Raw genomic sequence first — 14311 nt, 5'->3', positions numbered from 1 at the left:
TCAACTGCAACAGAGTGTGCATTAATGTAGTATATTTGGGTATGGTATAGCATTGGATGAAATACTAATCCTGCATTCATAGAGGAAGGAAAGTTTCCAGCCTCATACTTGAAACTGCATTCAAGACCACAGATGGTCAACTAAGAAACAGCTTGATGCCATTGTTTTAAGTGAAAGGTACCTTGTTATTTACAAAAATAGTAAACTGTCTAACAGCACAAAACCAGATCATCAGTAAAAAAGCAAAACAAAACAAAACAAAACCCCTACTTTTCCCCTTTCAGAGTATTCTGAAGTTCTTGCCAGAAGTAAATAACAATCAAATGGCCAGGAGTTAAAAGCAATTAGAAAGTAAAGCTGTGAAACTTAGTACCATTAAATACTAAAAGATAAATGCTGCTTTGGTCTTTAAAGTGGATGTAGCTTTAATGTCTTGATTTATTGTCAAATTACTATAAAGAACACTTAAGCACAATAACCAGGTCCTAAACATTGCAACCCTCCATAATTAAGTGTTATGGGTAGCCACTGGTTTGAGCAGTAGCTAAGGCTGTATCAAGAGCTTTCTACCCTAAAATGAGTAAATGGCATCTTGGAAGGATCTGCTACTTACTTTAACAAATGCCTCTTTCTAAATAAAGAGAATGTGGGTTTTTCCTCATAGGCTCTGGCAAAAACTAAAAGAAAAACTTGACATGTTGGAGGAGGTTTGACAGTGGCTCTCTCTGCTAACTTTGAAATCTGAAAGGTCAGCATCATCATCTAGGTACAACCAGCTGTATCACAAAACTTACCTCCACCATTCTTCTGACACAGATAGGGGAATCGCCACACATTCCCCAATCCCACAGAAAATCCGACTTGTGCCAGAATATATTGGAGTTTGCTGTTCCAAGCAGGTCTTTCATCTTCTACATCTGAGCCTTCTTCAACATCTACATCTTTTTCTTCTGGATCCTCAACCATAAGTTCACTCTTTTTGAAGGCATCATCTGAAGAGTCCTCATTAGAGAGCAGGTCCTTAACTGACTCAATGACCTCATCATCTAGATCTCTTTTCACTACCTTGCTGTTCTTAGGCATTTGTGATTTGAAACAAACAGCAAGGAGATGACGTTCAGCTGAAACAGATGGACACTGAAGCAGACTCTCCCTCTGCTTGGGATAAAATACTGAATAAAAAGACTGAAGATGGTGCCTGATGGGTCCTTGATACCAGGGAATCAAGAGTAAGGCCTTCTGTTTCTCAACACTTGCTCTACTGAAAGTATCTGTGGAAAAAGAAATTAAAAATGATTTTATATTATTATGCAGAAGAAACTTAATTTTGAAATTGTGTCCTTTGTTTTACCCATTTTTGCATAGCTCAATGATTTGACAAGAGGACAAAACAAGAAGAAAGGGATGTTAGACCACTTTCAAATTGTAGGAAATAAGTCCACTATTTGGTCTAAAATATTTTATAAATTACATTTCATTCACTTGTTTTGTTTTAGTTCCTAAGGACTGATAGGCTAATTGCTCATACTTTGATACCATAACAAGATTCTTCACATCAGGCATAAAAGGGTATGCACTTTGCATAAAATGTAGGAGCCCAACTCCTTTACTTCCTGATTGAATGGATTTACTTGAATTTATTAAAGTATATCTTAACCAAAGTAAATTAAGTTTTTCAGACCATTTCAGAAAGTCAGGCAGCAATTAAAATTTTGATAGAGAGGATGCACCTAGTAGTTCAAAAGCAATGGTAACTTATTTTCTTGTTACTCTCCATCCTGGAATATATAATCACAGTCATAGTTTGAAAGGAGAGATGCTCATCTCTTATAAGCTTTGATACTTTAGATATTTTTTAATTATTTCCTCTTTCTAAGAAGCTATCTGAAATATTTGAAATGCCAAATCCATTTTAAAAGCCTACTGCTTCAAATGTGCATGCACAGAAACAAAAATGCCTGCATTTGAATACGTGTTTTTCTTAAAAACAATCATTTAAAAAGACAGACTTGCTTGCAGCTGCCATACAAAAGGTAACCATAAGATTTTGGGGAGGAATGTATTTCAATAAATTCTTCACTAATCACATGGGATAAAACTAGTGTGTGCAAAGCCATCTGCACAATTAAGAGTCTTAAAAAGGATTTAGATTATGTGTTAAGCTTCATGAAAGCTCTAAAGAGGGTTTCTGTAAAGAATACACAAGAAGTCTAATCAAGAACTGCTAACTGATGAGAATCAGAAATTACTTCAGGAAAAATGAGACCTTACAGCTTTTGCTTATGGACTTGCTGCAACGTCTATGTGATGCGTAGTATGAAGGCTGCATCATGTCCTGGCAAAATGCCATGCAGTGGAGAGCTGCGAGGTACTGCTCACACAGCCACTGAGAGGGCAAGCACCTCGCAGCCGCTGCTGCGCCAGAGCCAAAGGAGAGGCGATAAGCCACTGGAACCCAGCCCACAGCTTATCAAGATGAGACTTCACAGCACCACAACAAAACCTCTGCACCACAAGTCCTAGCACCAGCCTCCCAGCCAACAAGGCAATTATTTTTTCCAATAATTCCCAAGGACTGGGAAGTTGAAGTTCACTCCAGTTGCCTACTGAACTCTTGTTGTAACCTCTTCTCACCGATTCCCCAGACTCCGGTCACTGTCTTCTCACTTTCCCTTCTGTTACTGCCTCCTCTCAGCAACTCTAGCTCTGGCAGTCAGCCCAAATTTTTGAAACATAGTAGAACCTACTTGGCTTGTAATCTGCTTCATGTTCACTACTGTCACTGAATGGCTCAGGGTCCTATAAACCTTCCTTCTGACATGTGGTGGGACTAGCACCAGGCTTTGCTTTGACTGATACCAGTTCTTCAAAAAAAAAGAGTGTCTGAGCTATACAGAGAACAGTAAAATAGGGGAAAAGTTGCTTGTTTGTACAGGAGAGAAATCCTAATACTCTATCCTGTGTATCTGGGCTAAATGAATGTCTGTGTGGGCCTCTTTTCATCTGTTCTCTCTTTTGCATTGCAGTCTTCAAAGGACTACACCCTCTTCTAGTTCGTACATGATTCAGTGGCTCTGAGTTCTGACTGAGATACCTATGTAGAACCAAAATGCAAACAATACATTAAGCTGAAGCATTTAAGCAATCCTTTTGGAGCTCTGGGACTACAAGGCACAGCACCTGGTACTTCAAATATTACTTTTTGTCACATTTCAAACTTGTTTTTCCCTTTGTTCCACTGATGTAAATTAGAAAGCAGCTTCTCAGTTCCAGTAATTAGTAATAAGTTCAGGGATTACATTAAAATGAAACAGCTGCACATGTGAAACGACATCAGTAGTTGTCTCTAAGTCTGAAATCCTTCTCTAACTGTAATAACAAAAAGAGATTTTCAGTCAAAAAGACACAAGCCATAGATAAGTATTTACTGAAATGTTTTAAAAGGTCATACCTGTTTTAATTATTTTAGATAGAGTAACTTGCAGAACAGCAATATGATTTATCTGGAGCTCTCACTGATGAGTCAATTCCAACAAAAATTGCATCACTCTGTCCTGTCATGCATTAAACATTGCACTGCTACGCTTCAGGATAAGCTGGGCTTGAGACTTCTACTCCTAGCACAGTATCATAATAACTTCCCTTTCATTAACCTTCCATTAAGCAGTATGTTATCCACAGAAATATCCCTGTATAGACTGCAACACTTGCAGGGCTTGAGAAAATGCGGGAGGCATGCTCAGCAGACTGGTGCATGGTTCTAACAGGACTGCTTCCCTAACTCAGCACATTATCACTGGCCAGACTGCACCAAGGATGGAGGACAGTCCTTCTGGACACACCACAAATCCAAAGCACTCTCCTACTGTCAGATTTAACAACTTTTCTCTGTACTAAAGGAGCTGGTACTAAAGCAAATGAGGAGTCCTCTCTCAACAGATACTACCACCAGGTACAAATGTTTCAAGTGTGAACCCAGCAGGTTTGTGCAAGGAGTCCACTGCTCCGTGCTCAGCACTCCCAGAGCGCAGTCAGTGACACGCACAGAAGCTGCTCTTTGATCCAGAACAAACCTGCACAGAAGACTGATATCCAAAGAAGACTGATATCAAACTACTCAGCTTGAGTCAGGTATATGAATGCTCCTGTGTGAAGTCTGAACAGGGAGAAGAGTATAGTTACTCACCAGCACTGATTAGCTAAACACAAACCACTAAACAGGCTTTCTTTTTCCTCATCAGAGTATTGAACTTGAGGACCTCACCACATAAAATGCTATTCTATGCTCCCACACCACTTGGATGCAATCCGGTACTGAAGCTCATCAGCATTAAACTAGGAAATATGACACCAAATTCTGTTAAACATCTTCAGTTAGTTCCAGTACTTGTTACCTTCTACATTGCCTTGCAAATAAATACAGAACTATATGATGAGACAGGTAATTTTGTAAATCCTTAGTAAAATGGGGATTTGCTATGTCAATTTTCAAATTATACTTAGGAGAAACTATCATTATATTAGGATTCCAAGTCCTAAATCTTGTAAGCTATTTTAAAACATTACTATGACTTAACCAGTACCTTGGATTAAAAGTAAAATGCCTAAAATATAATTTAGCCTTATTAAAGCTGTTTGTTTGTAGGTTGTATTTTTTTACTGTCTTGAATTTAGATAACAGAATTTGATCAATTGATTATGGTCTCAGCATCTCATCCTTTTCATGACTCAAATGACGTAACCTGTCAGATGAAAACACTGAAGGGAAATTTTTATTACCACCTTTATTGGAGAATATACTATTATTCTGGAATTTCCCACGACTGAAATGAGCAAATAAGAATGATTTTCCTTTTTTTATGTAAAATTCCATTTATAAAGAAATGTAAAATTACTCTTAAACTGACCTGACAAACATCTGTATTGTTTGATGGAATTTAACAGAATGGAAATTGATGAACAGTACATGGTTCAGTTAAAGGAACATTTAGAAAATTATTCTGTCACTGAAATAAGCGCAATCAATAATCTGAGTTGGCATAAACAAACTTTTGCAAAAACTTTACTAAAACAAACATATGAGCTAGATTTTAATTATGTCTTACTAGCATTGTCCTTGATATGCTAATATCTATTTCTTTCACATACTGAAAGATAAAACAGTAAGTATTTTCTGACTTTTTTGATACCAAGCAAACTACAGACCCCACCTTTCTCTCTCAGAGCACAGCAGGAATTTTGTTATATTTTTTCCATGGAAAAAGAATCAACCCAATGCACCAGCATGCACAAGTAAAGTAACCTTATTAGACCTCCACACCACTAGCAGATTAAGCAATAATAATCCTTTGCCACAGGGAATTCAGACCCAAATTAGCTCCCTGGGAGATCCAAGCTCACTACAGAACTTTTGCTTCAGCTTCAGGCCTGCATTCAGAAATGCTGGCACAGGGAGATAAGACTTGCAATGCCTCCACTGACAAAACTTGCAAGCATTTGCAGTAAGACCCAAAGGAACGTCGTTAGTCAAAGCACCAAAAGACACATTGAAAAACACTGCTGCATGTCCTTTTCTCACAATCTTTGTTGCAAGGAATGCCTAGTAAGGGAGTTGTCCCGGTTCTGTTCAACACTGCTGCTCCTCTTCACCATTACACCGGCAGTGAATCTTGTGCTGGGCTCCTTCCCATGCATCTCTATCAGACAGATCTGCACGCCAATCAATATAGAGATACCTACTAGAAGAACACTGTACTTCTGGTTCTCTCAGCTGTCTAATACCAATAAACAATTAAAGTTACAAGGCTGGAGATTTTCCCAACATGTACAAAAAAAGAGGCACAAAAAAAATCCCCTCACTTACAGATTTGAAAGTATAATGAGTACAGCTGCCCCACGTTCTTGGAAATTCAGCACAAACCTCTATAAAAAGCCATTTGTAAGGCAATTTCATGTTTAAAACATCCCACAATACTATTGCAACAACTGATATAACTAAGTATTAACGAACTTCTAGCAGTGTTTTTCAAATATAAATTACAACACAATAATTCTTACATCGCATTTCTTCTTAAAACCAGCACTTCCCTCTGAAAAGGAGAGCCAAAAATATTATTTTTTAACACAGTGCACTTTTTTATTTTATAATCTTATTTTTACTTCTGATGGAAACACAGTGATTTCACAAAATTACTTACATTTCATTTTTAATGTTTTACAAATAATCCTCAATACCTTTTTTTGGTTCAATGTTTACCATTGAAGGGGTTAAAGAGATCAACATTCTATTCTTCAGCGCACTGCTTTCTTCCCTGAGGAAGCAGTTACATACCAACATGCTGCTGTGAGGGAGGCAAAATGCAATAAAGAGCTGCAGCCAGTTCACATCACTATAATCTCAGTTTTGAAAGCAGATTATGCTAGTGTGGCGTACCAGTCCAGTCCCACAAGCTTGTGTCTTACATTGCTGTTCACCAAGTCTTCCCTTTGACTCCCAATGAAGAAACCAGTATGGTTAAGCAGAGGACATGGAACTAAAAGTCAGGATTGTCACCATGACACGTGTTCATAAATGATTTTTATTGGTATTCATGCCAAATGTTTCAGTCTGTATGAAATCACTGGAGAAGAATCATATGCAAAAGTGCAGAAGAGGAGCCTTTTGCACCAAAAAGAAATGTACAAAATGCATCTCAAATATGAGTTGACAAGCTGGGAAGAAAAAGCATGATGGGAACAAGCAATACAGAAAATGAAAACTGAAGTTTTAGGAGCTACGGATGGCTGTAAGTCTGCAAAAAAGAAATCTATGCAGACAGGATGTGGGGAATACCTAGTGACCGTCATATCTGAGTGAAAAAGAGAGGAGGAAGACTGCAGGAGCAAACCAGGTTTCACGGGAGTACTGTGACTGTGAAGAATGGCTATCGCTGGGGGAATCTGTGTACAGATAATTATTTCAGGAAGAGTTACACTGTGTTACAGTACTCATTGCACAGACTGAATTACTGCTGCAATGCAGCATTGTGTTCTTTGGTGGAAATAGGAATACACACCATTAACTTTTTGCCCAGTCAAGCCCATCTCTAGCTATAAACTGATGCAACCATCATGCTGCTCTTCAGCATGAACTACATGAGCTAGCATTTTTCCCTACCTAGTTTAATACAGCCTGTCAGTAAGATTTAGATTCAATAGGTGCTTAACTCAATTGCAATTAAAGATAATTATATTCTATACAGTTATACTTGTATTAGCATGTCTCAGAAAACATCACTGAAGAATGCAGAGAAATCTGTTACACATTCACAACTCTGTAAAAAAAATAAGAACTCTGTGGGCTATGGGAGACTTAAATGCATCAGAAGAAAGTTTTTATTCTGGTGTCTACAACAGAATCATTTATATTAGGGGAAAACTATTTAAAAACGCCAGACTGAATTCACACCTGCTGCACATACAGGTTATACAGTTTTCAGTGACACTGCATGTTTCATACTGCCGGGAAATTTGTTCTCCATTCGTACAAAATATCATTCGTGGCTTTATCCTACAACAAAACCCTGCACAGACTCAAATGGAAAAAAATTCTCGTCCAGATTAGCCTCCTTACATTTTAGTTACAGGACAATACTTCCTACTATTATAGAACAAACACAATAAAAACAGCAAAGTTTCTTTTCCAGGTTTGTTCATTATCAATAAACTTGATCTTAACAGCTTGTATGACTACTGCCAAATCCCTGGCCCAACAGAAACATCTAGAGACAGAGTGTTACAACCTAGAGCTCTTAAATGTCAGGGTTTTTTTCACTGCACATAATCTCTAAAGAATTAATTTGCCTTATTGTAGTTTCTCACTTCTGTACAGGTTTCTCAGTATTTTCTTCTCACAAATCAACCTCACTATTTCAGAGACTTACAGGATAAGCTAACTGCAACCTCCTTTTCAAATGGAGAAAGTATATCACTAATTCAGCGGTCTTTTCTTATATGTACTTCATTGACGGAACAAATTTAGTGGTACCACTCCTTCAAGTGAAGCAATATCAGCAATTATGAAGAAATTCTACCCCGCGTTGGTCAAACTGAAAAGATGTAACTATTGGCAACTTGAAACAAAATATCCAAATTCAAAACTCATCATATAAGATACAAGAGAACCGTGAATTTATTGTTCAATTTTATCACACTTCTCAGAAGTGAGAGGTTGCAAAAGTATGTTTGCTATTTCAATAAAGTATTAAAGTTACTTAAGTTGCAAAATCAATTACTGAAAATTAGATATTACCAGATACATAGTTGCCCCGAGACCCTAATTCTCTGACCTCTGTGCTTCAGAATGCATCAATAAGTAAATCAAGTTGTCCTTGGGAAGAATTTATGTGATTACTTCTTCCTCATTTTTATATACAAGCAAAAAGCCAAACTGAACATATGCTTTAGCAGAAATCTTACTTCTCATCACATCTGATTATTTGATTTCATTGCACAAATCATGCTTTCAAGTTATGAACACTGTAAATGTCCCACTACAATTTTCATCTCGTCTCCATTTTGGCTTAAGGCAAGCTGAATTACTAATATTGCAGTACACATTTCTGACACTTGAAATGCAAAACTATCATTTGCCAGCAGCAAGAAACTCTTTCCCCAAAGTGGGAAATAGACTACTGGCACCAAATCTCGAGGCACTGCTGTCCACAACATTACACTAACTTTTTCTTTGCTTTCTCCCATACAAACAAGGCATCCCTAGCCTGAGGAGTGAAGGATAAGAACACAGAGCTCTGCTTCAGTGTAGGGTTATGGGAAGCTCAGTCCAGTTACTGCCATTGCCTAATGCAACCGTTCTGGCAGTTACCACTGCATTTTCACACCACTTTGTACTGTCTCACCGGGATTTGTGCTTCCAGCTCTTCAGTGGAATAGCATTTGGTTGTCATTTGTCATTTGTCAATGATGCTTTTTTTTCCCCTAAATTACTTCAATGTGTTTCCTGAGTAATGGCAAGGTTACCTTGAATCAATTTTCAAGGACAAATGGAGTTGCCCAAGCAGCCACCTGCTGATATGCCAAAGTTATTCTGCAACTGAGATTTCAGAGATCTCTGAAGTCACGTGTAAAAGCTGCTACCACTACTATGCTGATCTATTAAAATTTGAGACTGAAAACTTCTTTCAATATCAACAGGTGTTTTGTCTTTTAAGAACATTACTAATGGAGATGAGTGAAATGGTCAGAAGAATGGAAAGTAGTTGGGAAAACAGGTAAAAATGTCCTTAATGTTGCGTACACTTCTGGTACGCTATTCTAGAGAATTTAAAATCTTCCCAGAAAGATTCTACCACGAATACTTCAAGTGGTAATTCCATACCACTTGAGCAGTGACTACTCCTCAACAATGTCATCTAAATCAAAAGGAAGAGGTGCAATCATAGATTGTGTTTCTGAATAATTTGTGATTTTTTTTTCTGACTAATTCAGCATTTGAAACATTTTGTGCATATGGGCTTTTGCAATATGGAAAAAAGACAACAGTAAGAACGACAAGACATGAAAGGTCAAAAGGAATCAGATTATGCTGTAAAACTAGTTTCAAGATATCTTGGCGGTTTCACATTCTCAGTTTCCTGCGCTGGTGACACATCTGAACAGCTATGAATGGTTTGGTTTTTCATGCACAGATCAAAACCAATGAGATTGTTTGTTCTTGAGTCTGAAGCACAGAGCTGAGCCCGAAGGGAGTGTCCAACATGCACTGCGCGCAGGCTGTGAGTCTATAGTTATCTTAATACGGGGTGTGGGCAAAAAAAACCACTTGTATATTAGCCAAAATGAAATTAAGCAATCTTTCCTAAGTATTTTTCATAGTTTCCTTTCTAAGGTTAGGCAGATAATCGAAAATATACTGTTAAATAGACAGAAACTGATTATGTTGTCATCACTTTTTAATCAAATGGAGAAAGCTGCCTTCACAATACAGCCAGCATAAATTTATATGACATCAGATAACAAAATCTTTACTTCATTTACACTTTGTAGGGGGGAAATCGGGTCCATATCCTATGGTACTCCACAGTGATATACGGATGGTAACATACTATTCAGAAATTATTAGACTTATCTTAGAAAACAACACTACAGCAGTGAGCTTGTTATGCAGCAGTAGCACACTGAAAATGAAATCGTTGATGATAATGTGGTCTTTAACAAGTAAAACACAGCGCAATTTACTTAAATAGATGAAATCCCATCACAACTCTCACGTGTGCCAGATCAGTGTGACTGTGCAGACATATTACAATCATCTCATTTACTTCCACAACAAAAGCAAAGCCTTACGAAGAAATTCCACTTCGCTCTAACACTAGGAAAACGAGAACAAAACCGGGCAATGCAGGCATAGAAAATTAGAAGGATTAATAAGCAAATCGAAGAGAAAAAGAATCACTGGGAGAACACTGTAGGCATGAATCAACCCTGTGGACATGTCGTAGTACACGGCGGGCTGCAACCATCAAAATCCCGCACAGAAAATAAATCCCAGAGGCACAAAGGTGGGGAGAAGGTCCTCATTACCATACCCACCCAAACATGGCTGACACCGGGGCGCAGCAGCCCCCGGCCGGGGGTTGCCACCGCCCTGGCGGGGCGAGAGGCGCGGGAGGCTCCGGGCGGCCCCGCCGGGCGACGCCCACGCTCCGCAGCAACAATGCAGCGCGCCCGCCCGGGCACATGCCGGGGCTGGACCCCGCTCCCGGGGCACCCGGCTCCCCCCGAGCCGGGCTCGTCCGTGCGGCGAGGCGCCTGCATCACCGCGGTGCTCCGGCGGGGACAGCCCGCGCTGCCCGGAACACGCGCTACACATGCCTCTGAGGCTTTTTTACGCAACACACGGGAGATGAATTAAATTTCTTTCACTCGGAAAATGATATAAGTTTCTCGTCCATGCCAATAGCAATAATAATAATAAAACTGATTAAAACAGCCCCGTACATCCTTTTAACCCACCGCCGAGCTAAAACACATGGGCGGCTTCTAACCGGCGCTCGCTATTGTTTCCCGAGGCGCCGGCTCTCTCCGCGCCAGCGAGAGGCTGGCACCACGGCGAAAACCCCCTGGGCTGGGGGGACCCCGAGCCGCAGGAAGGCGGACACCGGGCGGAAAGGAACCCCCCGTACATCCTGCCCCTTCCCGCCCGGCGACACACGGAGCCGGCCACGCTCCCCGGCGGCCCCAGCCGCATGGCAGGGCTGGGAAGGCGCGGGCCGCCCCGCGCAGCCACGCTCAGCGCCGTGCCCTGCCGTGCCGTGCCCTGCCATGCCGTGCCATGTCGTGCCTTGCCCTGCCGTGCCATGCCGTGCCTTACCTCCGCCCGCCGGGCGCCAGCTGCGGAAAGGGGGGGCCGGGTGCCCCCGCGGGCGAGGATGGCGAGCGGGGCCGTGCGGGCGCGGGGCTCAGCGGCGGGCAGGCGGCGGCAGCCACATGTGCCCAACCCTCACTGCGGCGGCGTTTAAAGACAGACATAAAAGCGGCGGGGGGAGAGGAAAGGGGAGGGCAGCGCCGGGCCGGGGGAGCCGCACCTCCTGACGCAGGGAGGAGCGCCCACCCACCCACCCGCCTGCAGCAGCATCTCTGCCGGAGGCGGGCGGGCGGGCAGGAGGCAGGCGCGGCAGCCAGAGGACTGGGAGGCCAAAATCCCCGCGGCCACGCTTAGGCACGGCGGGTTCCTCGTTGTTATCCTCGTCCTCATTCCCTGCCGCCTCCGCCTCTCTGCGCCCAGACTCGTGGCGGTCCCCAGGTCCGTGTGGCGCTCAGGCGGGCTGGAGCGGCCCGCCCTGGCCTTCCTCTGGTGGGGTAGCGGCACACGGGCGGGCGCGGCCTGGAGGCGGGAGGCAGGAACACAGGAGAGAGCTTCCTGGGGAACGCGTAGGTTTTCCTAGAAAAGGGAGTTAGTGGGAATGAGAGCTGTGGGAGCCAGGAAGGAAGAGAGGTCTGTCGGAAGCAGCGGGGCGGCCGCAGCAAGTGCAACACCTGCGGGATGGAGGGATGGGGAGGCGGTGAGAGGAGGGGAAGGCAGCGGCCATCCCCGTGGTGATGGGGCACAGCTCTTGTAGCCCTGGCTCCTGCAGTCGCAGGAAGGTGATGTTTGGCTTCAAGGCCTCCCCGAAAGGTTCTGTCTTAAAGTCTTCACTGCCCTTCGGTCAGTTTTTTCACTGCTTGCATTTCTCTTTTGGGGAGAAAAAAAGAAAAGGCAGATCGATCCTGCCTAGCAAGGAAGACGTAGTAAAGATGAGGAAGTGAGCTGTTCGAAGGCGCGGCTGCCAGGTGGGAGAGGCCCATTGGCTTTGCTGAGGATAGGCACGATCGAATGGAGAATGAACTGGTTTTAATGCTCGCTGTAAGAACAATTATTGCAACAGCTTCAGTTTTAACATACATAGTCTTATTACACCTCGTGAATCAAGGAGAATAATCTTCCACAGTATGGAAGATAGTCTGCCTGTATGATTTATATTTCCTTCATCTTGTACTGCAAAACCTGTGATACAAACTTATTTTCATTTTGGCTTCATTATTAAAAGTAATTAATCAGAGCATTGTGTGTCTCTTGCTATTGGTGCTAGTTCACTTAACTAATAATTTCCACAGTGTATTTCAATTATGTATAAAACTAGCCCTGTAGATAATAGATTATGTACTCACTGAATATTCTTTGCAACTCAGGAGAAATGAACTTGCCTTGAGTAAGTTTCTAACTGTGAATTAAGTTTCTTTTACACTAAGTACTAATAAAAGGAAGAATTTATGCTTTCATTTGCCAGATCATGAGTGATACTTCTATTTGGTAAATTAACTAGTAATGTTGATCATATGACTGCATAGTTAATTGAAACAGGAAGAGGTCATTTCTGGATCCCTTGAAGTTCTGTGTGCCCTTAATGGTGAGCTTAGATCTGAGGTGGGGTGTTACACAGAGGAAGCCTCATTGCTGGTCTGACTCTCCAAGTGTCTCTGCTTGTGACTCAGGAGATCTGAGGACAGAGAGAAAAAATCTAAGTGGAAAGCAAGAAATGCCAGCAAGACAAAAATCATTATCATAAAAAGCAAAGCCCAAATGCTGATGTACAAGAGTTCTACACCATCAAACCTTTAGAGAAAAAAAAATGCAGAAGGAGAGAAAATGACTGGAAGAAAAGCAGTTATGCCAATTTTATTTTTCTGCTAGGTTTTGCTGTCTTGTCACTCGTGTAGAGTTTTAAATGCTGTGAGTTGGAAGAGACCCACAAGGGTCATCCAAGTCCAAAGTCCTGGCTCTGCGCAGGACAACCCCTCACACAGCGTGTGTCTGAGAGCATTGTTTGAACACTTCTCGAGCTCTGTCAGGCTTCATGCTGGGACCACTTCTCTGGGGAGCCTGTTCCAGTGCCAAGCCAACCACTGGGTGCAGAAACTTTTCTTAATATCCAACCTGAACCCTGATGTAACTTCAGGCCATTCCCTCGGGCCCTGTCACTGGGCACCACAGTGAAGAGATCAGTGCCTGCCCCTCCTCTTCCCCTCACGAGGAAGCTGTAACTGCAGTGAGGTCTTCCCTCAGTCTTCTCCAGGCTGAGCAGACCAAGTGACCTCAGCCTCTCCTCATGTGTCTTTCCCTCAAAGCCCTTCACCAACCTCATGTCCTTACCCTGGAGGCCCTCTAAGAGTTTCATGTCTTTCCGATATGGTGGCTCCCAGCACTCGAGGTGGGGCTGCCCCAGTGCAGAGCAGAGTGGGACAATCCCCTCCCTTTCCCAGCTGTGATGCTGTGCCTGATGTCCCCCAGGACAGGGTTGGCCCTCCTGGCTGCCAGGGCACTGCTGACTCGTGTTCAACTCGCCATCAGCCAGGACTTCCAGGTCGTTTGCTGTGGTGCTGCTTTCCAGTAACCCCTTCTGGATGGATTCATGGATTTCCTGACTGCATCACCTAGTTTTTTGTTCTGGAGACACTGAGAAAGGTGCCTGATTCTTCTCAGACTGGGGCAAATCGAGTACATTCAAGATTGGCCCAGTCTGTCCATACATCCAAGGCTGCCCCATCCCAGGTGCAGAATCTGACACTTGGGCCTTTTGCATGCAGGTATCATTGATATTCTCAGTGCATATAAATGACACTTTTTCACATGCTGGATAAATGTGGAATTAGTATTGCATCTTACACCTTTTGAATCTGTCACTGTTATTAATATTCTGTCTTAATGTTAGCTCAGCGCTGAATTTTACCTTAAAATATTGCACTCCAGAATATGGTAGATTATAAACTCAGT

The 14311-nt window shown here is 42.3% G+C and overlaps 1 protein-coding gene across 1 annotated transcript in view; it reads right to left on the bottom strand.

The window, feature by feature from the left end:
- Window positions 1-11474, bottom strand: part of SLC6A15 (solute carrier family 6 member 15) — a 36601-nt gene extending 25127 nt beyond the window's left edge. The window contains exons 1-2 of the mRNA XM_063154945.1: window positions 11372-11474; window positions 795-1271 (exon numbers count right to left, since the gene is read on the bottom strand). Coding sequence (XP_063011015.1) covers window positions 795-1083 — 289 coding nt within the window. The 5' untranslated portion in view covers window positions 1084-1271; window positions 11372-11474. The remainder of the gene's footprint in view (window positions 1-794; window positions 1272-11371) is intronic.
- Between the last annotated feature and the right edge of the window lie 2837 nt (window positions 11475-14311).

Source organism: Melospiza melodia, chromosome 4 (genome assembly GCF_035770615.1).
Source record: "Melospiza melodia melodia isolate bMelMel2 chromosome 4, bMelMel2.pri, whole genome shotgun sequence".
Taxonomy (NCBI): Eukaryota; Metazoa; Chordata; class Aves; order Passeriformes; family Passerellidae; genus Melospiza; species Melospiza melodia.
Note: the sequence above shows the minus strand (reverse complement) of the source record. Positions and strands in the feature narration are given on the sequence as shown.